At 46.9% G+C, this 23,278-nt stretch overlaps 1 protein-coding gene across 1 annotated transcript in view; it reads right to left on the reverse strand.

The window, feature by feature from the left end:
- Window positions 1-22,963, reverse strand: part of BFSP1 (beaded filament structural protein 1) — a 39,552-nt gene extending 16,589 nt beyond the window's left edge. Inside the window, exons 1-4 of the mRNA XM_032248045.1 lie at window positions 22,530-22,963; window positions 15,852-15,912; window positions 6,058-6,153; window positions 2,422-2,514 (exon numbers count right to left, since the gene is read on the reverse strand). Of these exons, the coding sequence (XP_032103936.1) occupies window positions 2,422-2,514; window positions 6,058-6,153; window positions 15,852-15,912; window positions 22,530-22,906 (627 nt within the window). The 5' untranslated portion in view covers window positions 22,907-22,963. The remainder of the gene's footprint in view (window positions 1-2,421; window positions 2,515-6,057; window positions 6,154-15,851; window positions 15,913-22,529) is intronic.
- Between the last annotated feature and the right edge of the window lie 315 nt (window positions 22,964-23,278).

The following is a 23,278-nucleotide window of genomic DNA, read 5'->3' on the forward strand; positions in this document are numbered from 1 at the left end:
CCCCCCTCGTCCCCTCCCCCTGTGCCTCAGTCTCTGTATCTCAGTCCCCACCTCCCTGCCTCAAACCTGCAGATAAGGAGGCAGCTGGTCCCTGGGGATCAGATTTGAAAACATGCTATGCTTTGCAATTTCTAAACCTGCAGGATGGCAGTAGACACAGTGCAGATCCACAACCCCAGTCTAACCTGATTGTAGAATTCCTTAGCTAAGCCTCATAAAGATATGATGCTTTCTCAGTCGGTGCTTCTCCATCCTAAGCATGCACATGAGTCCCTGTGGATCTGGCAAAGATGTAGATTCTGGCTCAGTGGGTCTGAGCCTAGGCTGCACGTCTCACAAGCCCAGGTGATGCTAATCAATGACATCCAAGTCAGCCCCGTGTCTGTCTACTTACGACTTAGAAGGATCTTGTTACAAGGGAATAGATGATCCAATTCAAAAGGTATGCTAGGATGTAAAACACCTTTGAGATACAGGACAAAAGTGGATTTGAAAAATAAAAATAACATCTCTGGAGACAGATCTCTGGCAAAGAAAATTAAAGCTTCAGGAAAAGCTTTTTTAGACCTTTGTAGCAACCTCGGTTACATCCACTAAGGAGAACAGGATCCCAAAATGGTAACTGGTGGGCAATTCGGACAAGAATACCCTCATGAATGCCAATAAATAAATAAATAAATAAATAAATAACTTTCCTGTCTCTTAGATGATACTTTGCAGGGTTCAAAAGTGTCTCCTCGCTGGGCGCGGTGGCTCACGCCTGTAATCCCAGCACTTTGGGAGGCCAAGGCAGGCAGATCACGAGGTCAAGAGATTGAGACCATCCTGGCCAACATGGTGAAACCCTGTCTCTACTAAAAATACAAAAGTTAGCCAGGCATGGTGGCACGCACCTGTGGTCCCAGCTACTCTGGAGGCTGAGGCAGAAGAATCGCTTGAACCCAGGAGGTGGAGATTGCGGTGAGCCGAGATTGCGCCACTGCACTCCAGCCTGGCGACAGAGCAAGACTCCATCTCAAAAAAAAAAAAAAAAAGTGTCTCCTAAAGCAAATTTCAGGATTTCTTTAGCTCTATGTAAAACAATTAAGATAAAAAAGTTCAGGCAGCCGGTGACCCCAGCCCACGAGTTCTGCAGCAGCTTCCCTGCACGCTGCTCCTGGGCAGGCCCCACCTCCCAGGAAGCCCATTCACTGACTCAGAGAATGGCCTGAGCATACATCTAGGCAATTGCATGTATCACCAGGGTTGAGAGCCACCATCCTAGGTCATCCTTGCAAAAAGACCCAGAGCCTTATTTCTTGACCAATCCACCAAATGCTGTACTAGTCTACCAAAACCTCTGGAGAAGGGACACTGTAACATTTTTATTTTAATTTGCATCATTCCCAGTGTTTGTGGTGTTTTTGTTTCTCGTTTGTTTTTGTTTGTTTAGAGATGGGGTCTTGCTCTGTTGTCCAGGCTGGTCTCAAACTCCTAGCCTCCAGTGATCCTCCCACCTCAGCCTCCTGAGTAGTTGGGATTACAGGCATGAGCCACCTTACTCAGCATCAGTATATATACATATACTGATATAAATATATATCATGCTGTGCATCACAAAATTCCATAAACCATATTAGAAAAAAAAATTATTATCCTGTTGAGCAGAGAACTAAATGAAGAAGGAATTTGGAACATCGTATCATAAACAATGTTTCATATCCAAATCTTTAGTTTTTACAAATCGGTTTCAACAAGCTCCATCCTTTTCCACTAGTTTCCATGCCACAGGCTCACATGATCATTAGCAGAGCTCTGTCTTGAAAATATTTTCACTAATTATCTGAGATTCTCTGCATTTGAAATTCATTATCAGATTGATAGGAAGAACAAGGAAACAAACCAATTTTTTAAATGGGCCAGAGACTTGAGTGGATATTTCCACAAAGAAGTTATGAGGATGGCAGATGAGTGAACAAAAGGATGCTCAGCTTCCTTAGCCATTGGGGATGCAAATTAAAACCACCGCTATTACAAGAGCAAAGACGCACTGAAAAGCTGACATACCAAGTGCTGGCAAGGACAGGGAGCCACAGAAACCCTCACGCATTGCGGGTGGAGATGCAACAATGGCACACCACTTTGGAAAGCAGGTTGGTCATTTCTTATAAAGTATGCAAGGAAGAACAGCTCCTAATTCTCAAGAGAAAACGCCGAAGAAAATGGTCAAGGACACAGTTTATGTCCTCACATGCCTAAATATTGGCATTTACAGTATGAGTAAAAGATCAGAAAAACAAGCTTCAGATGAGGATACAAGGCAGGAGTGGGGAGTGGACCCCCGGTGGCTACCCTCACAGTCCAACCTGTGAGCCCTCCCCTGGGAGTCTCCAGATACAGCTTCTCCAGGGCTGGTTGGCCTTTTTGGGTTCCAATTCTTACCTCCCTCATCCCGCTCGTCACGATGGATGCTGGAGGAACGGTGTGGATGATCTGCTGCAGGATGCCGATATAGGTCTGAACTTCTAGAAGATTCTGTAGGGGAGGGAAAGCATTCTCACTGTAAGTGGAGCCGTGCTGTTTTTCCTTCTAATACTAGATGAGCACAGGAACGGACGCTTCCACACACTCCACCTTCACAGACAGGACAGACCACGACCAGGTTCAGGAAGTAGAAGAGAGTGACACGTGTGCTGCCATGGTAGGCCTGCCTGCCCACATGTGCCCGCCATGTAGAGGGCACTTCATGTCTCCTTTAATCTTCAGAAGAACAACGGGGCAGATGAATAAGCTAAGTCCTGCTTTATTTCACCGTTTCTCTTCAGTTACATGGGTGCTTTGCTGCGGTCTTCACAGAACCCATGGTGGCAGAGGCACAAAAAACAAAGAAAAAAAGTCCCCTCACCAGGCATGGTGGCTCACACCTGTAATCCCAGCACCTTGGGAGGCCAAGGTGGGCGGATCACTTGAGCCCAGGAGTTGGAGACCAGCCTAGCCAACACAGTGGAACCCCATTTCTACAAAAATTTTAAAAACTAACTATGTGTTGTAGTGTGCACCTGTGGTCCCAGCTACTTAGGAGGCTGAGGTAGGAGGATCACTTGAGCCCAGGGGTGGGTGGAAGGTGCAGCAAGCCGTGATCACACCACTGTACTCCAGCCTGACTGATCGAATGAGACCCCATGTCGAAAATAAATTAATTAAAAGGCCCTGGAGGGCACAAAGGACCCTTTCCAACATCAGTAGTGTTTCAAAGAAGGGGCTTTGGTCAATCAGGCCTGGACTAAAAGACTTACAATGTATGACCTCAGGCAAGCTATTTAAACCTCCCCTAAAATGCAAGATCTTCTATAAAACAGGGATAACTATCTGTAGAGACACCTGATCCCCTTTACCAGCCAGCGACCCTGTCCCCAGCTCTGTGAGTAATGACAGATGACACAGCACTCTCTAGAAAACAGCCCTTGGCCAACAAATAGCCATCTTGCTCAGAAAGCTACCAGGCAAATTCTAAACCTGCAGGATGGCAGTAGACTCCCTGCTCCCAGTGGCCCTGCCTCATCCCCAACCCAGGCCAATTACTTATGGCACGGGAGTACAAAAGACTAACTCTCTTGACTCCTTGTGGTGTAATTCACATTCACACTCCAGAGCTTCCCATGGGATCATGAGAAGGCCACAGCTGGACTCCAACTGAGGACACGTCCTTGCTCTGCTCCCTGCCCTGTCCTGCCCTTTTCCTCCCCTTCTCCTCAGAGCCCTCCACTAAGACATCAATGACAAAAAATCACTGCCTAGAGCTCTGCTTATAGGAAGCCTGACCTGAGCACTATTTCACAAGGCTGCTCTTGGGATCTGCTGAGATACTGCAGGGGGCCTCACAGTGTGGCCATCATCATCACCATCATCATCACCATCATCCTCACCATCATCCTCACCATCCGCACCATTATCCTCACCATCATCCTCACCATCATCCTCACCATCATCCTCACCATCCTCACCATCATCCTCACCATCATCATCCTCACCATCATCATCACCATCATCCTCACCATCATCATCACCATCATCATCACCATCACCATCATCATCCTCACTATCATCCTCACCATCCTCACCATCATCCTCACCATCATCATCACCACCATCATCATCACCATCATCCTCATCATCATCACCATTATCCTCACCATCATCATCACCACCATCATCATCACCATCATCCTCACCATCCTCACCATCATCCTCACCATCATCCTCACCACCATCATCATCCTCACCATCATCATCACCACCGTTATCATCACCATCATCCTCACCATCCTCACCATCATCATCCTCACCATCATCATCACCATCACCATCATCCTCACCATCATCACCATCATCCTCACCATCATCATCACTATCATCATCTTCACCATCATCATCACCATCACTATCATCATCATATCATCATCCTAAATGGCCTGGAAGAATTCTTTGAGTTGCTTCAAAACTGCTCCCAGGCACTGCTCCCAGGATTCCATCAAGTAGAGCAGAAGCAAGAAGGTAGGTGGGGAGGAGAAATGGCTGGGCCTGATGGAAAGCTGGAGGGACCCTGAGGGGGGCAGACAGGCCTGGTGTACTGACAGAGGTACACACTGAGGTAGGAAGGGGATTGGAGGTTCACTGAGCGCTTACCTGTGTTCCCACATTGTCTTAATTTGGGTTTCCCCAGAAGCAGACCCTGGGAGAGGGATCTGAGCACAGTTGACTGGGCAATGATATCAGGAAACATGATGGGTGGAGTGGGAAAGAGAGGCAGGAAGGGGGGGCCAGTCAGCGAGAGTTATTACCAAAGGGTCGCTACTGTGGGCATCTGGAGCTCAGTCCTGGTGAGGATCTCTGGGTGCCAGTGCAGAACAAAAGCCTCAGAGTTGGTCTACAAAGGCGAGAGGGAGCTGGGGTGTTTATATACCAACACCCATCAGTTCCAGGTGAGAGTGCTCCCTGCTCCCAGTGACAGGAATTCCCCAGTACCCTGCCTACAGGCGGAGCAGCCTCCAGCTCCTTGGAAAAGTCCTCAGGCAAAGCCACAGGGATGGCAGTGGGAGGAGGCCAGAGCTCCCGGAGAGGAAAGTCCTGAGGCCCCCAAGGATCTTCTCCACTAGATCATCCGCACGACTGCTAGGAAGGAGAGCCTACATTTACATTTTTTTTTTTTTTTTTTTTTTTTTTGAGACGGAGTTTTGCTCTGGTTATCCAGGCTGGAGTGCAATGGCACGATCTCGGCTCACCGCTGCCTCTGCCTCCTGGGTTCAGGCAATTCTCCTGCCTCAGCCTCCTGAGTAGCTGGGATTACAGGCACGCGCCACCATGCCCAGCTCATTTTTTGTAGTTTTAGTAGAGACGGGGTTTCACCATGTTGACCAGGATGGTCTCGATCTCTTGACCTCGTGATCCACCCGCCTCGGCCTCCCAAAGTGCTGGGATTACAGGCGTGAGCCACCACGCCCGGCAGCTGCATTTACATTTTAAAGCAGCTCAGAGAGGTTAGGCCACTCACCCATGGTCAAACAGCTGCAGGATCTGATCTTTCAATTATGTCAGGGCCCCCCAGAGTCAGGCCTGTGAGGAACTGCTAGAAGCTGGGGGAGAGAGTCTGAGCACTGCAGAAAAGGAAGCTCCTGAATAATATGCTCCTGCAATTAACCGGCTCAGAGGCAAGAGCGAAAAACAGACTTTTTAATGTATTTTCTGAGTAGAAATAGTTGATGGACTGCAGTTTAATGAAAACAGATCTATATAAAATCACTTTGTAAACTATACTGTACAATATAGATACTAGTTCCTAACACCACAGCCTTCAAAACACACCCACTACTGCCTACTCTTCAAAGCACGGCCGGTTCATCAAGCCCTGTCCAGCGACAAATTCATCCCTATTTGGTTCAAGGGAAATTTGGTTCAAGGGAAAATGCACAAAGGTAGGCCACTCTCGCAGTCTCCGTTTTCAGCCACAGTGCCCTGGGCTTACCTGACCAAACCCAAACTGGGTTTTCTAGAGAAAAGGCTTCAAGGGGTCATGGTTACCTTCTTGTGCCTGTCCTTTGCCGCACTGATATCATCTTGCAGAAACTGGGCTTCCAGCTGAAGGCGCAGGTTACACAGCAAGGCTTCATCAGCTTCCTGCAATGAGAGCCACACATCCCTGGCCACAGGCACCATGAAGCACAGGATTAAAGCTGGCAAGTACATGAGCACACAGACCACCTGGGGGCTTAGTGAAATGCAGACTCTGCTTCAGTAGGTCTGGGATGGGTCCAAGATTATGCATTTTAGCAAGGCAATGGCTTAGCCCATTGGACCCGTTCTAGAACAGCAATTCTCAACAGAGGGTGATTTTGCCCCCAGGGGGACATTTGGCAGTGTCTAGAGATATTTTTAACCATCACCACTTGAGTGGTGGGGTCCTTCCACTGGCAAATACTGGGTAGAGGCCAGGGACGCTGCTAAATACCCTACAATGCACAGGACAGCAGCCCCCCACAACCCTGCACATGAGGAATCCTCCTGCCTAAAGTGTCAACAAGGCCAGGCATAAGTAAACTTGATCTAGAAAGATCGGAGTGCCAGGGTATATTTTCATACCAAATAACCTTAATATTTAAGTAACCTCTATATTTGTTCCATAGCTGATCATCAGCGAGTTGGGTTTCTAAGACTGAAAGAAAGAAATCGTTTTCCCTTAAATCCTGAAATCTGTATTCTAATAGTTTTCTCCCAAGGACTGTTAACATTTACCTTGAGAGGATGCATCTTTAATACAAACTTGCATTTTTTAGAATGACTGTTTTGTGAATAGCATTTGTTTGTTCCTCTAAGGATGGAAATTACATTTATCACAAAAGGCTGAATTTTCTCAGGAAACTTTCTGATAATTCACTGGCTCTTACCTCACTGATCTTGTTTGAATACACCAAATATGTTTGAAAGAATTGTTCATGCTCTTAACAAGATTGTGCTACGATGTCCAGAAGTGACTCATGTGCTTCGGCACCTTCACTGTGATATTACAGGTGAGCTTTACTTGGGTTCATCAGGATTCCCCATTCTCCCAAGGTACCTCTGCCATGCACACCTGCCAACACCTGAGGCCTTGGGAAGTGGATTTTTACTGACTCATTAGTGACTTGCTAATAAACATAATGAATATTAGCAATGGGCTGTCATTAATCAAGGGGGACACGCGGCTTGACTAAAACATGTGAGAGACACTCCCCACACTCGGATGAACAGAGTTACAACAGTCATGATACGAGGACTGGCCCTAAGATGTACAGACACTCCCCATCCTGTGCTACCAGGGTTTCGGTTCTTGCAAGGCCTTGAGACTGTACTCTTAAGAAAGGCACTTGGGGCAGGGAGCAATGGCTCATGCCTGTAATCCCAGCACTTTGGGAGGCCGAGGCTGGCGGATCACGAGGTCAAGAGATCGAGACCATCCTGGCCAACATGGTGAAACCCCATCTCTACTAAAAATACAAAAAATAGCCAGGCATGGTGGCACGTGCCTGTGGTCCCAGCTACTTGGGAGGCTGAGGCAGAAGAATCTCTTGAGCCCAGGAGGCAGAGGTTGCAGTGAGCCGAGATTGCGCCACTGCACTCCAGCCTGGCAACAGAGCAAGACTCCGTCTCTAAAAAAAAGAAAGAAAGAAAGAAAAGAAAGGCACTTGGGGCCAGGCGTGGTGGCTCACACCTGTAACCCCAGCACTTTGAGAGGCCAAGGTGGGCAGATCACCTGAAATCAGGAGACCGGCCTGACCAACATGGAGAAACCCCGTCTCTACTAAAAATACAAAATTAGCTTGGTGTGGTGGCACATGCCTGTCATCCAGCTACTCGGGAGTCTGAGACAGGAGAATCACTTGAACCTGGGAAGCGAAGGTTGCAGTGAGCCAAGATTGCACTACTGCACTCCAGCCTCAGTGACAAGAGTGAAACTCTGTCACACACACACACACACACACACAAAAGGCACTCGGTTCCTTAACCGCTCTTGTGAAAGACCACTGGTGTAGCAAGATTTCTGATTGTCTGATGCTGCAATAAGGATCCTGAAATTCTGACTCTATTGTAGCCTCTGCCTTGAATGAGCTTTCCATGCAAGGTGTTCTCTTAGCACCTACGACACCAGAGTTGAGACTTGAAGGAGCCTACAGAGCAGGTTGTATGGACCTCGGGTGCCTGTATCACAATAAATGTTAATATTTAACAAATCTCTCTCTGTGAATTTGTTCTGAAGCACTAGCAAGATTGTAGGAGAGTGGCCAACCTCATCCAACTCAAACTTCTGAAGCTCTTTTATCTACCCAAGAGAACAGAAGATTTTATCTTACAGAACTTAAGAGTTGTGCTAGATCAAATTAGTCAGTCTGCAACCCTTAGGAATGTAACTTAAAACATTTCCTTCTGCGCTTCCTCCTGCCTCCGCCTCCCAAGTAGCTTGGACTACAGGCACGCACCACCACGCTTAGTTAATGATTATAGGCGTGAGCCTCCATGCCTGGCCGTTTGTATTTTTAGTAGAGACAGGGTTTCACCGTGTTGGCCAAGCTGGTTTTGAACTCCTGACCTCAGGTAATCCACCCACCTCGGCCTCCCAAAGTGCTGGGATTACAGATGTGAGCCACCATGCCAGGCCAATTTTAAACTTTCTAGAAATAGCCATAGTAAATAAAAAGAAACAGGTGAAATTAATTTTAATAATATATTTTATTTTGCCCAGTATACCCAAAATATTATGTTGTCACGTAATCAATAAATTAATAGTGAGATATCTTCCATTCTTGTTTTCAGATGATGTCTTTGAAACCGCTGTGTATTGTACACTCATAACACATCTCAATTCGAATTCCCCACATTGCAGGTGCTCCACAGCTGCCATGCTGCATGGCACTGCTCTATGGGAGCAATTTTCAGCAATGGAAGATCTTGTTCCTCCTCAGTGCTCCTCCAGGTTTCTGCTCCAGGGTGCATCCCCAGGTAAGGAACCCTCGACAGAAGGGGGAAGGACACCACTGTCCAAAGTTGTTCCTCACCCCAGCCCCTGGTCTCTCCTACCTGCTCTCTCCAAGTCTCCTCCTGATTCCTGGCTCTGGCACTGGGCCCCTGCTGCCACCAGCACCCCTGTCCACTGGGAGAGGCAAGAGCTCGTGGGAAATCCGCTCCCTTCAATAAATCTACATATGGTCTGAAGTTTTTTAAGTTTTTTGTTTTAAATCAGAAATAAAAGAATGTACAAAAAGGGACACAGCTTTCCAGATCCAGGACACTGAACTGTTCAAACTACAAGAATATGAAATCCAATTATGGGACTTAGCTTCTGAGTTCATTCATGTGTTTAATTAATTAGCCATTGACCTTTAACGAGCTCTGCCTTCAGGGGGTTACCATTCTGGGCCCTTAATAATGGGTCCTCACATCCTGTGACCCAGGGATAGTGAGGATGGGTCTAATGGAAACTCAGCTGTAGGGTTTCTTCTTCCAAAAGGAGTGTGCTGCCCAGCCCGGGGCCATCAGGCTCAGACTGATGCACTACTGCAAATCCAGGCGTTCCTATCCCAGGGGAAGTGAGACCCCCTGGAGATCCTGGTGCCTGGCCTTCTGAATTACCCAGAAGTATTTCACAAGCCTGGTGAAGCCCTTTCACCAGAGAAATGGTGGAAAGGGAAGCCTGAATCTTTCCAGCAACAGAAAAGGGTGGAGGAACCAGAAAGACCCTGGGTAGTTTGTAAAATACAAAAAACCAGCCACACCTCGGGAAAAACAGAAACCAGGGCAGTCCCAGAGATCTACATAGCAGGAGACACTTTGTCCTCAGAGTGGCCCAGCTCTGAATCAGTTCATCCCTGCAGCCCTCCCCCAGGAGAGCTGTGATTGGCCAGCACGGGCCACATGACCACCATCTTGACTGACAGCTGGACCACATGATGGGAAGGAAACTCACAGTGCTGGGGATGCATCCCTACTCCCTTCAGAGGCAGTGATTGCCTGCGGAGTGATTCTCAGCCCCGGTGGCGGGACCACACCCTCAGAGAGGCCTGGCTAAATCTGGGCCCGAGGTGCAGGGGTATTGGGTGGATGTTCTATCTTCCCTCCGCCCCTTTTAAGACTGCTGAGGTTCTGACCTTTCAGAATGGGAAAAATTAAAAAATAAAAAGGCGGCTGAGGATGGGGTGGGGCACAGAATACTCAATCATTCTTACCAAAATGCATCCATAATTGAGCCACGAAGCTGAAGGACTGAAATAGGGCTTCAAAACCCTTTTTGTGATTATTTATAAGAAATCAAACATTCCAAATTTTAGAAATAGAGGGGGCGCCAGGGGTCACTGGTCCTCAAACTTTTGTTAAGCCACATGTGCCATCCTTTGAACAAAGCAGTCCATGGAAGCCAGTGCATTGAAGCAAAGCCAAGAGGCCACGGTGCCCAGCTGCCCTCTTCCCTCAGAGGGAAGCAACTCCATGCAATGTAAGGGCTCTGTCAAATGCACCTTGAGGTCCAGTGCCTCCCTCCATAAATGCAGGGCTGAGGCCAGACTGATGCAGTGCGTCACTCAGCTCGTGAATGGAAGTTAGTGGAAGACAACGGGGCTGGAACCTGCCATGGGCTTCTCTCTACTGGCCAAGAGCTGAGTGCTGAGCCCTGACTCTATCCTTCAAGGCACCTGTCATTCTTCCCCACCTCCCTCTTAGATCATGCCAAAACCACCAGCACTGGGTCCCATCAGTTAAATCTTTAAAACTGCTCATATAGTGATAGTCAAAGGCCAGTCAGTATTTATCCTTAATATAGGGATTAAGCAGATTTTTTTGCCAGCACACTGTCCTGCTTTGAAGATAATCATCTAATAAGCTGACCCAAACCCCCAAAGGTGAGTAGGGGCCACTGGAATGTACAGCTGCTGATACATTGAGGAAAATTTGTTTTGGAAGTGTTTTCTTTCATTTGCGCCAGAACTCAGAAATGTGTAGACGCTTGTGTTTTTATTATGCTGTGGATGTTGTCAGCGGAATTTTCAAAAGCTTCACCAGCAGAATCATCTAGATTTTTCTGAATTGAGATTATGGGTCAATAGTCTAATTTTACAAAACATTCCAACCCTGATATTGCCTATGTCCTAAATCTCGACCAGCAGTTCTCAAAGTGTGGTCCCTGGATCACAACACCTGGGAACGGATCAGAAATGCAAATACTCCAGCAGATGCCAGACCTACTGGCTTTGAATTTCTGGGGCTGGGGCCCAGGAGTCGGTTTTAACATGCCCCCACCTCACCCCAGGTAACACTGATGCACACTGAAGTTTTAGAACCACTAATCTAGACTATTTACAGCCTTGTTTTTAGAAAGGAGCTGGAGAAATAACTAGAATTTAGAGCATTATAGAAAAATCAGCCCTTTTAACTCAAATGGCAGGGATTAAAAAGGAAAAAAAACACAGCCTTGCTGATCTATTCACAGGGATCCTAGAAACTCCATCAAAAACCCAACTGCTACAGAATGGGTATTCAAGTTCATTAAGATTTCTAGTTATCTGGTACTTAATTAAAACCACTTGTCCTCCAATGCCGGATGTCAAAAACCTTTCCAAAAATATTCAGGTTGTTCTTCCAGGTGCTAATACTGGCCTGAAAGAGGGCACTGGGCAAGTTCTACATCTCCCCACCCTCTCGCTTGCCTCTGCCTCAGTTTCCCCAACTGCTCTCTCTCCCTATGCATTCATCCTGACTCTTCCTCTGCTCCCCTTGCCTCTCCACCCCCAGCCTCCTCCTCTTCCTTCCCAGTTTCCTCTCCTTGTCTTCTCTGGAAGTTCATTTCTGGGCTCAGAGGAATTCTTGGGCATACGAAGGCATAGCCCTGAAGATAGGGCCTCATGCCCGCACTCCCCTGCACTCCCTGGCCTCTTGCTGCTTTCCACAGGCACATTTAAGAGACACATGAATTACATGAAAAAGCACATATGTCAGCCTTTAAATATTTTTAAACTTGTTTTAAGCAAAAGCATTTGACTAGAAGTCACATCATTTTAAAATTCTGGGGATTTTAAAGAAAAAAGGAGAGGGAGATTTTAAAGTCTGCTGCTTACAGTTTCCTAGATAAGCAAATCAGGCATCATAGGAGACCAGTAATCTCATATGTATATATTTGGTGACTGAGTTCTAGAAGTTAGCAAACCCAAATATTTTAAAGTCGTCTGCAATTCCTACTATATCAAAAGGCTGAGAAGTTGAATAACTTTGGCCATAGGTTGTAGGTACCGTGTTTAGGAGTTTATTTCACTTCCAAGTGTTATCTGGCTGATAAAACTACAGGAGCTCTTTCTGTAGGCTGGATTACACAGGCAGCATGAAGAAATGCATGGCGGTTTTGTGAAAGCAGGGGCCATCAGTCCTTTCACATACACTGCGACATCTTCCAAGCAGGATGCAAAGACTGGGTCAGTGATGTCCCATGGCCACACCCAGGGATGAATCTCTTGCACAAAGTGAGGCCAACAGAAACGGGCGCTGAGACTGAGTGGAGAGCTAAAACCAGTTGATCTGATATAAAAAAACGCTCAAAGATCTGGAGGCCAAAATCCCTCACACGACCAGCTGATGCAATGTGAATTTCAGCCTCTTTCATGTCATCTGATGATCTCAGCAGACACAGAACAAAAGGGTCCAGTGTTCACCTGGCCCTGCCCTTGAGGGACTATCTGGGTTCTCCAGAAGTGGACCCCAAGGCAAAGATTGGGTACATGTTGCTTATTTGGGAGGTTATCCCAGGAAGCACAGGTAGAGGAGGGCAGTGAGCCAGGGAAGGGAACAAAACCAGTGATGAGCAGGTTGCCATGGTAGACAGCTCAGTCCTGCTGGGGACCGTCTGAGGGACCATGTGGAACGCGGCTCTGAACCGTCGATATGAGGGGTGGGGAACTTATCCACAGCAACTGAGGGTTGTTCCTCGGGTGTTAATGCCCAGTGTTTCTGGACTGTCCTTATGTGGGCCATGCCTGTTCCCAGAGCCCAAGAGATGCAGGCAATTATCAGCGTGTTCAGCATGTCTGAGTGACCATCGGGGTGGCCCAGGGTATGTGGACAGGACACCAACATCAAGGTCCATGGGGCCAGCGGTAGCTGAGAACTCTCTGGCTTCGTGTCTGGCCTCTGAGTGACACTGATTCCCTGACTATTCTTTGGAGGTAGAGAATGAACCACAAACACAAAAGACCCCAACTCCTGTCTACACTTACCATGGCTGAGCTGCGAGGCTCTGAAGTCATTTAACCTCACCAAGGGTGAATGTCCTCACTGGCCCAGAGAAAGATTTGGACTAGGTCGTTTCTGAGGATAAAGCCTGCCCCACCAATAACCACAGGCTGTTCTGAGGCCGCCACAGGCTCGCACGAGGCCCTCCCCAGCTCCCGGCATCTGCCTGCTGTGTTCATGATTTCTGCTACTGGCCAAGGACCACCTGCATCTTATTCACTCTGTCTTTTTCTTTAAATGTACTCACTTGTACCTAGATTTACTTGGAAAGGAACATTTTATGTCACCCGCTATAAACAACAGGTAGTCATAAAAAATTCACAACAATTAAATATCACTCTTCCATGCACTTTCTAAAGTCACCTCCCATTTCACCAGGGTTCTGCACCCACACTGTGGAGAAAATCAGGCTCGTGTCTGTCTCATCAAGTGCTCTGTAATAACAACAGTGACCAGGGATTGAGCATCACCAGGTGACAGGCAAGTCATACACATTATTACATCATTTAGTTCTCACCAGTCAGGTTGACTTTCACTCCTGTGGTGGGTGGGGAGTATTGTGGTTCCATTTCACAGAGGAAGAAGCCGAGGCTCAGAGGGACGAGGCAATTGGCCTACAGTCTCACAGATGCTCAGCAGTAGCTGGGGTTCCTCGTCCCAGGCTACACTCCTCTCTGGGGCTGTGCAGCTCACTGTGAGCTGTACTGTCTTACCTGGACCCAGGAGCCAGTCATGTCAATTCCCTGTGCTGGCCACACCCATGTTCCTGGTAGCATCTTCCCCCAGAACCTTCATCATATTCTTACGGGGCCGATACTTCAAATGTCTACATTCTATGTCACGATATATATGAAGGTGTACTATGTGATGCCTTTTCCCTATTTTTCATTATGTTGCCTTAGTTTTTCTACTGAGAATATGTATTGCTTTTGTAAAAAGAGGAAAACAAGAGAGAGTTTAAGCTTGTTTTTTAAATTCACTGTATTTTCCATCAAGGGTAAAAGAGGAACCCCATTCTTTCTCCCCTTTCTTTGAAGAGTACCCAGGATGACACTGCATGAGTGACAAATGAAGAGAAAGCCCCACCTGCAGTGATGACAGATGCTCACAAAGCACCAAGTGGAAGTGTTGGGGACAGGGTCTGGGAGGGCCTGAGTGACTGGCAGCCCGCACTTGCCACCCAACACAAGAATGGGGATGAGCTACAAGTGTCAGTAGAATAGCAAGGTGATGTCGGATATTAACAAGGCCCAACTTCTAGCTCAGATGTCCGACAGGCTGGAGGCTGTCGATCTCCACCCACTATTGAGTCTGTGTCTTCAGATCCTTCCTGAAGCACATTCTCACTGCCATCTCTGTGTTTCTACCTAGGGTGCCCATGTGTCCCACTAGCTGGCTTGAAACAGTCTCAGTCTGCATTGGCTGACCTGTGTAATTACGGACAGCACCCTCTTTTGCACACTGTCCTGGTTTGAACACATTATACGTGCTCACTCCCAGAGGGGCAGATAACATAGACGAAGCAAAATTGGGTTTCCCTAGATTCTACTTCTGATTTTCCCCTCAATCAGCAGAGTAATCCTAGACAGCAAAGGGTGAACAAAGTGAACGGATGGCAAACAGCCAGCACTAACCCTGACTGTCCAAAGTGGCTGCCTGGAGTTCCGCGTGGCAAAGAAGCCTAAAGCATACCTAGGCATGACAGGAAAGAGTCTGTGGTTTTGTCAGCAATTTTGATGAGTTGTAGGCATGGAAGGGGCAGGGAAGGGCAGCCATGTGCCCTAATTAAGCAGCCCTTCCACTAAATAGTCTCCATGGGTCATTCCACTCTGACATTTGAGCTCAGAAATGATCAGAAAAGGACCAGGCTTAAAGCTATCTGCCATCCCTGGTTCTGACCAACCCTGGTGGTCCAGAATCATTCTGCTTTTTGGTGGTGAGAGTCTCCTGACAAAAGCAGAAAATCCGATCAGTTAGTTAGAATGATGATGGAGAATCCCAAGAAGGAAATCACCCCTGTTCTGCAAAGAACAACTCCACATAACCCTGCAGGAAGGTCAAGTGGCTAAGAACCCCTGGCATCTCCCCTGGGGCTGTTGGTCATGTATAAATGGGAGTTCTAAAAAAAAGTTGAAATTTCTTCCTCTGTTTTCTTGAGACTTCTCCTGTGGAGCAGCAATCTCAAAACTCATAGCTAACAGGACAGAGATATCGCTGTGTCCAAATAACCACTGCCCAAAGCAAGAGCCTTCCTAAATTTGGTGTTGGGAATCAGTACCTCTGACAGGTGAAACAGCAGCTTGTCATTGGGATGCTGGCAGCTTTTGCCAGCCTAGCATAGCCAACAAGCTTCATAGTCTGTGCTTCTCTCATGTGAGAGGGGTGTGTGTTTAGGTGTGTGAGTTCACTAATAAAGACTCAGTTGAAACTAAGAAGTCAGGAAAGAGAGCGACTGCAAAAGAAGTAGTGACCGCTAAAGTGACACAAAGAAGGAGCATGTGAAACATGCCTTTCCACCATTCGGTTCAGCACTGCAATTAAGCTACAAAAACCCAATGATGTGTTCCACTCACCTTGTTAAGCCGTTCAAGCATTTCTTTTAGCAGCAGTTGACATTCACACTCATTTTCATACCTGCAAATTGGACGCATAAGTGAGAGTTGGGTGGTTACCACGCCTTCATATGTGTGTATCACATCATCAGCATTAAATTCAACCTGGTATGATGCCCTCTTCTCTAAAGAGAGGGTATTAATTTTAATTAATTCATAGTAGCTATGAATTAGCTACTAATTCATAGTAGCTAATGAATGCTGTATTTTCTAGCTGACTGCCTCCCAATGCTTTTCACATTTTGGTGCGTGCAGAAAGTGGTAACTTTGCACGCTGCATGGGGTAACCAGGGGCAGTTAGTGGAATAGGAGTCTCTCAGCCTGAAGGCCCAAACGGCCCTACAGCCTTATTCCCAGCCACCCTGAGGATAAGGGAATTACATTCTGGCCTATCTATAACCCAAGTGCAGCAGTGGCAGAGACAGGGGACTGCCCTGCACAGTCTACACCACCATTAACCTGACCGTACTTGGATTTCCTATACTATTTTATTTGCTGACATACGTGACATGTCTATTTTTCTGGATTGTGGCATTTAATCCTTACAACACCCTACAAGAAAGCAGTCATTGTTCGTGCTGCGTTAAAGATGAGGAAACTCTGGTGGATGCTCCCAGCACTTCCCCCTCCTCCCAGAAGCATCACTCCCACACAGCGACAGCCTCCTCTGGGCAGGTGGGTGGGGCAGGCTGGACATGCCAGGGAGTCAGGCCCCTGGGAGCAGCCCGCAAACTCTGAAGGAGGCACGTTGGTGCATAAGTACCCCAGCTCCTTCTCTGCTCAGCTGGGATAACTGAGGCAGGTTCTATTCCCAGCAGGTGGAGCTCCAGTTGCCCGTGACGGGAACTTGCTTGCTAATGCACTCATCACTGGCTGTCTTCCCTTCCTGTCTCATCTCTTCACTCCCCTACTGATGCTCCCTGAGATCTCCCTGTCTTAGGCTTGGATTCTGGTGGACTCCAAACTAAGAGATGGGTGGAGTCAGGACTGAAACTTGAGTTAGACACCAAAAACTGCTTTGATAACCACACTATATTGTCTGGATAGAGCAACAAACTCCCCCAATTTAAACATTCACAAGATTAAGAAAGCAACAGATACTAGGAACAGGTGTAATTTTTTTTCTTCTAGTTGATTTCTTTCTGGACTTCTAGAAAATGATAGGGATTGGGGAAGCAGAGACTCCAAAAATCATTCTGGTCGGAATGAAGATTTCCCTCTAGGGGAATTTTAACCCTGAATAGAGAAGATTCCTTCCTAAATGACCCATCCCCTTGTTCCCTGTAAGGTAATCCCCAAATACCCATTCTCATCTTCTTCAGGAGTTACAGCCCTAGATGTTTGGCAAGTGTGGACTGCCTAGAAGAGAGACTACATTTTCCAGCATTCCTTGCAGCCAGGTGTGGCCATGTAACTAAGTCCTGACCAATGGGATGGAAGCATAAGTCTGCGTGACAGCTTTCAGATACCTTTGGTAAGCAATGGTGTCTGTGTGCTCTTTGCTTCTGATTTTCCATCCCTCCCTCCATCCTGCAGCCGGAAACATGGATGCTGCCTTCCTGAAGGCCACACAGAACCTTCTATGTCCCAAATACTGTAGAGCATCATACTAAACTGCTTATCAATTCCTTACACATGCGAGAAACATTTTGGATAAGCCAATATCACTTTTTCTGTTTTTCTTCGGGGTGGGGTGGGGGGGGGATAAAATATGCATAACACAAAATTTACCATCTTAACCATTTTAAGTATACAGTTTGTGATACTAAATATGTTCATAATCTTGTGAAATCACCACCAACATCCATCTCTGTAACTCCTCATCTTGCAAAGCTGAGACTCTGTAGCCATTAAATACTAACTCCCCATTCTCTCCCTCCTCAGCCCTGGTAACCACCATTGTACTTTCTGTATGAGTTTGACAAGTCCAACTTCCTTATGTTAAGTGGAATCATACAATATTTTTCTTTTTGTGACTGGCTTATTTCACTTAGCATAATGTCTTCAAGTTTCAATCATATTTTAGCATGTGTCAGAATTTCCTTCCTTTTTAAGCGTGTACAATATTCTATGTATATGCTACATTTTGTTTATTCCTTTGTCATTGGACACTTGAGTTGCTTCTACATTTTAGCTATTGTGGACAATGCTGTTGTGCACATGGGTGTACAAGTATCTCTTCAAGACCCTCTTTCAGTTCTTTCAGGTAGAAAGAAATGGAATTGTTACATCATATAGTAATTCTATTTTTTAATTTTTTGAGGAACTGCCTTACTGTTTTCCATAATAGCTGTACCATTTTATAGTTTTATCAACAATCCACAATTTCTCCACATCCTAACAAACACTGATTTTCTGTTTGTTTTCTTTTTTAGAGTTGTCATCCTAATTGGTCTGAAGCAGGCTAATGTCAGTTTGGAGTTTATGTCATTTATAGTTGAAACCAATCCTAATTAACACAAAGCCCAACCCACAAAGCATAGTTTTCTGTGCCCTTGCATGCCCATGCCATGGGTTCAAGTCAAGTATTCTGCAACCATGAAAAGGGGTAGAAAACCACACCACTGTGTTCTCAGAACGAAAAGTCCTGAACTCAAGAAAGAACAATTATGAAGATGTGCAGTGTGCATACATTCCCAGATCTAAAACCATTTGCAAAGCTGAGTTTGATCTAGGAAACTAAACATCTTTGCACAAGTTATACATTTCACACCAGGATGTTACATTTAGTAGTTTATTTTGTGTGTTGCCCTAACACAGCCAGAAATTATTTTTTAAATGTATAATTAGCTTTGAGAATAAAACTGTTAATAAAATCTAATTTTCTCATTGCTGTTTCCTGCTGGAAACATCTAAGAGTATCCACAGCTTAAAAACATGTTTGATTATCAATACATTAACCTGATATTGTGGGTAATTTTCATGCTGTAAATACAGTCTAGATATATATATATATATATATATATATATATTTTTTTTTTTTTGAGACGGAGTTTCACGCATGTTACCCAGGCTGGAGTGCAATGGTGCGATCTCGGCTCACCGCAACCTCCGCCTCCTGGGTTCAGGCAATTCTCCTGCCTCAGCCTCCGGAGTAGCTGGGATTACAGGCACGCACCACCATGCCCAGCTAATTTTTTGTATTTTTAGTAGAGACGGGGTTTCACGATGTTGACCAGGATGGTCTCGATCTCTTGACCTCGTGATCCACCCGCCTCGGCCTCCCAAAGTGCTGGGATTACAGGCTTGAGCCACCGCGCCCGGCCTGTCTAGATATTATATTAAAGAGAAGTGATTTCACTATAAAGAATTCATAATATATGTATTTATACAAGTATATTCATAAAATGGAAAAATCGTTTCAATTAATTGTTTCACATAAATTATTTTTAGTTTTCAACAATTTGGATAATTGACTCTGTCATTGCATTTTGGTAGTTTTGTTTTTATTTCACTCTTGTTTTATTTAGTATTTTGTTTAGTCTTTGACCTGTTAAAGACCTGATTTTGAAATTATTCAACTGCCAGGTAGAGACTATGCCTAATGCTGGCATGGAACCAAGGATGTACATACTAACCCCTTTCTGCATATTTTCACCTGGCTTTAGCTAGCCATCAACTCACACTTGGCGTGGATGTGTATGTGTATGTGTGTGTGTATGTGTATGTGTATGTATGTGCCTATAGATGTGGATGAGTGTGATTTCTATAATGAGTTACAATTCCCACTACCCTCTCAGGCCCTCTCCCAGGCTCAGTTTCCAAATGTCAAAATCCAAATGTCAAAACTTCTCCAAGGGGGCAAAGGGAGGGAATAAGTTAACATGAATTTTAAATAAATCACAGAGCCTGAAGGAACTGCTTCATGATGGGCATATAACTCAGAGCCAATCAGTAAAAGACCAGGAAAACTCAACATGGCCTTTCCTTCAACAAGGACTCATGGATGTCATGCTTGCCAGCCAAAGTACAGTAGACTATGGTCTAATGCCAACACAAAGGCCATCCAGGGAATCCTGATGACCCATCAAGCTTCCCTGGATGTCTGAACCACGGGGCACTTTCCCCCTTTGCTTTGGAGAAAATGAGCTTCGTCTGAATGAGTTCCTATTTTTGAGTCTTACACTGCAGGAGTCCAAGAATGGATTCTGTCAAGATACAGTGCTCCCAAAAGAGCATAGGCCCAGGATGAGAAAACCCAGGTTCAAGTTCTCCCACCCACAGGCCCTCTCCCAGGCTCAGTTTCCCCATGAAGTGCTACAACAGGTGGATTTTCAGGTCCCTTCTACCAGCTCCAAGTCTGTTACTATAGATCAAAACCCAAAACAAAAGAGCTGACAGGAATCGAATCAATAAATGTGATTTGATAAATGCGTTCAGAACACAACATTGACTAATCTACCCAAGATTCGGATTCAGAAACTGGAACTCAAACAGAGCAGGTTTGGAGAAATTATCTGGCTACCCTATACCAGGGTTTCCAAATCTGGCTGGAATGACCAGTGACACTCATTAAAAATATAAGTTTTGGGGCTCCACTTGAGGTCCAGGATAGGGGTGGTACCTCTCTATTTTAAAATTCATTTATGCAATTTTAAATGGATAAGTATCTTACATGGTTAAATATTTGTGTGCGTGTGTGTGTGTGTGTGTGTGCATGTGTGATAGAGTCTGGTCCTCCTAGGTAGCTGGAACTACAGGCGCACACCACCACACCCAGCTAATTTTTGTATTTCTTAAAGTAGAGATAGGGTCTCTCAATGTTGGCGGGACTGATCTTGAACTCCTGACCTCAAGTGATCTGCCTGCCTCAGCCTCCCAGAGTCGTGGGATTATAGGCAGGAGCCACCAAACCTGGCCCAAGGTTAAATAATTTTTTAAAGATATAAAAAGATATTCTGTTAAAAGTCTCCTTCCCACCTCTGTCTCCCAGTTGCCCAGATCCTACTCACTTATGCCCCTCAGGTAGCCAGTGTCACTGGGGCATGTGACTGTGTGTGTGTGTGTGTGTCTTTGTGTGTCTCCCGAAATTATTTTTATGCAAGTAAAAAAACCTCTACTCTTCTCCCCTCTTAAGAAACTAAATAACAATAACATATTTTTCTTTGCATAGTATTCCATTACATGGATGAAGCACGTGGCTCCTATTAATGGCCATTTATTTGGTTCCAGGCTTATTGCAGATCCTGCTGCAGCAAGTGTCTGGGCAGGCATGCTGTTTCATACCTGCTGGAGGGCATCATATAATAAATTCCTCAAAGTGACCCTCCAAATCAAAGAGCACACGTATTTGTAACTTGAAAAAATGTTAACAAATTGCATCTTTTATTTTTAAATAGCTCCTAGGTGATTTTAACACATTAATCAATCTGTGGGAGGGAAGATCATGCCCTGGACCAGTGCTCCTTAATCTTCAATGTTTAACTTTTTTTTTTTTTTGAGACAGAGTCTTGCTCTGTCGCCCAGGCTGGAGTGCAGTGGTGCGATCTTGGCTCACTGCAACCTCTGCCTCCTGGGTTCAAGCAATTGTCCTGCCTCAGCCAACTGAGTAGCTGGGACTACAGGCGCGCGCCGCCACACCTGGCTAATATTTTGTATTTTAGTAGAGACGGGGTTTCACCGTGTTGCCCAGGCTGGCAGCGAACTCCTGAGCTCAGGCAATCCGCCCGCCTGGGCCTCCCGCGAAAGTGCTGGGATTACAGGTGTGAGCCACTTAGCCGGCCAACGTTTAACATTTTAAACTACAGATCACCTGGGGAGCTTGTTAAAATGCAGATTCTGATTCTGGAGTTCTGGGGTAGGCCCAAGTATCTATTTCTAGCAGGCTCCCAGGTGATGGCAATACTGCTGGTGCATGGACCGCACTTTGAGTAGCAAGACCCTAGAGGACACGTATTGAACATAATTCCTAGGTGTCAGCTGCCATGCCATGAAGGCAATTAGATTTAGCATGCCCAGGACCTAAATTCAGTCCCGGGACAGCAATTCACTAGCTGAGGGAGCTGAGGGGCCTTGCCTCAAATCCCCACATTTTCTGAGCCTCAGTCGCCTCATCTGTAAAACAGGGGCAGTACAGATAAGTCTGTAAAGATTAAATAACATTGATACATCTCAAAAACAATGTGCTGAGCAAAAGAAGCCAGACAATAGAGTACATCCGTTAGATTCTATGTTTGTGGAATTGTAGAACAGGCAAAGTCAATCTACGGTGACAGAAATCAGAAAGGGTGCCTCTGGTCTGGGGCAAAGGGGACTGACTGGGAAAGGGGAGGAGGGAACTTTCAGGGGTAGTGGAAATATCTCGCTTGTTTTCCTGGTAACACCCGTATATACATTTGTCAGAATTCACTGAACTGTGCACTTAAAAATCTGTGCATTTTATAACATGTAAGTTACACCAAAATTAAAGAATATATGAAAAGTAAATGGTACAGCTTCTTGTAAGCCGTGGCGTGCCATCGAAATAGAAGCTAGTCTTAGCTTACGGAGAAGTGCCATCTGCGTGCAGGGATGAGGTCATCGATCGCCAGGGGACCAGAAACGGCCCTCCACCCCTGCATGGGGGCAGCGTGCTCCCAGCCCCGCGCCGCCGGGGCGGCCCACGCCCTGCCTCGGTTTCCCCCGATGGCCGCCGCTTACTTGCTCCGGAACTCGTCGAGCGCGCGCTGTGCCTCGGTGCCCTGGCGCTCCAGCCGGGCGCGCTCGGCAGCCAGGTCCCGGGCGCGCTGGCGGTTGCTCTCGACTTGGCGGGCGAGGGCGTCCTCGGGCCCCACCAGCTCGCCCAGGCGCTGGAAGGCGTCCAGCTGTCTCCGGAGCCCGGCGTGGCGCTGCTCGAGCGCTCGGGCCCGCTGGACGTGGGCGGCCACGCGCTCGCCGAGCCCCTGCAGCGCCGCCAAGCTGGTCGCCGCAGGCCAGGCGTCGTCGGCCGGGCGCTCGGGCTCGGCGGTGCGCGAAGCCTCGTCGGCGTGCTGGTACTGCTCCTTGCGGGTCTGGAAGACATAGCTGCGCCGGTACATGGCTGCTCTGGCGCGGGCGCGCGGGCGGCGCGGAGCCGGCTCTCCAGGAGGCCCCCGGCGCAGCCCGCGGCCCGATAAATAAACACCGGAGGCCCCCGGCGCGCTGCTGGGACGTTCCAGAGCCGATCAGCAGTTGGGCGCCACGCTGGGCCCGGGCGCGGGAGAAGAAAAGAGCAGCGGCCCGCTTTGTGCGGCGGATTAGCGGCCCATACAGCTCCGGGGTTGGAAGGTTACACTGGCAATGAGGGTTTTGTTCCCTGATTGTTCGGGCCTGTTGCTTTTGATTGAATGGAGGGTCAGGGGACACGGGAGGCATGACGCTCTTTGACTGGTTCCACTGGGGACTGTGAAGGAATCCCCAGGCGAGCTCTT

This window comes from Sapajus apella, unplaced genomic scaffold (genome assembly GCF_009761245.1).
Source record: "Sapajus apella isolate SASKATOON/1434 unplaced genomic scaffold, GSC_monkey_1.0 scaffold65, whole genome shotgun sequence".
NCBI classification, from domain to species: domain Eukaryota; kingdom Metazoa; phylum Chordata; class Mammalia; order Primates; family Cebidae; genus Sapajus; species Sapajus apella.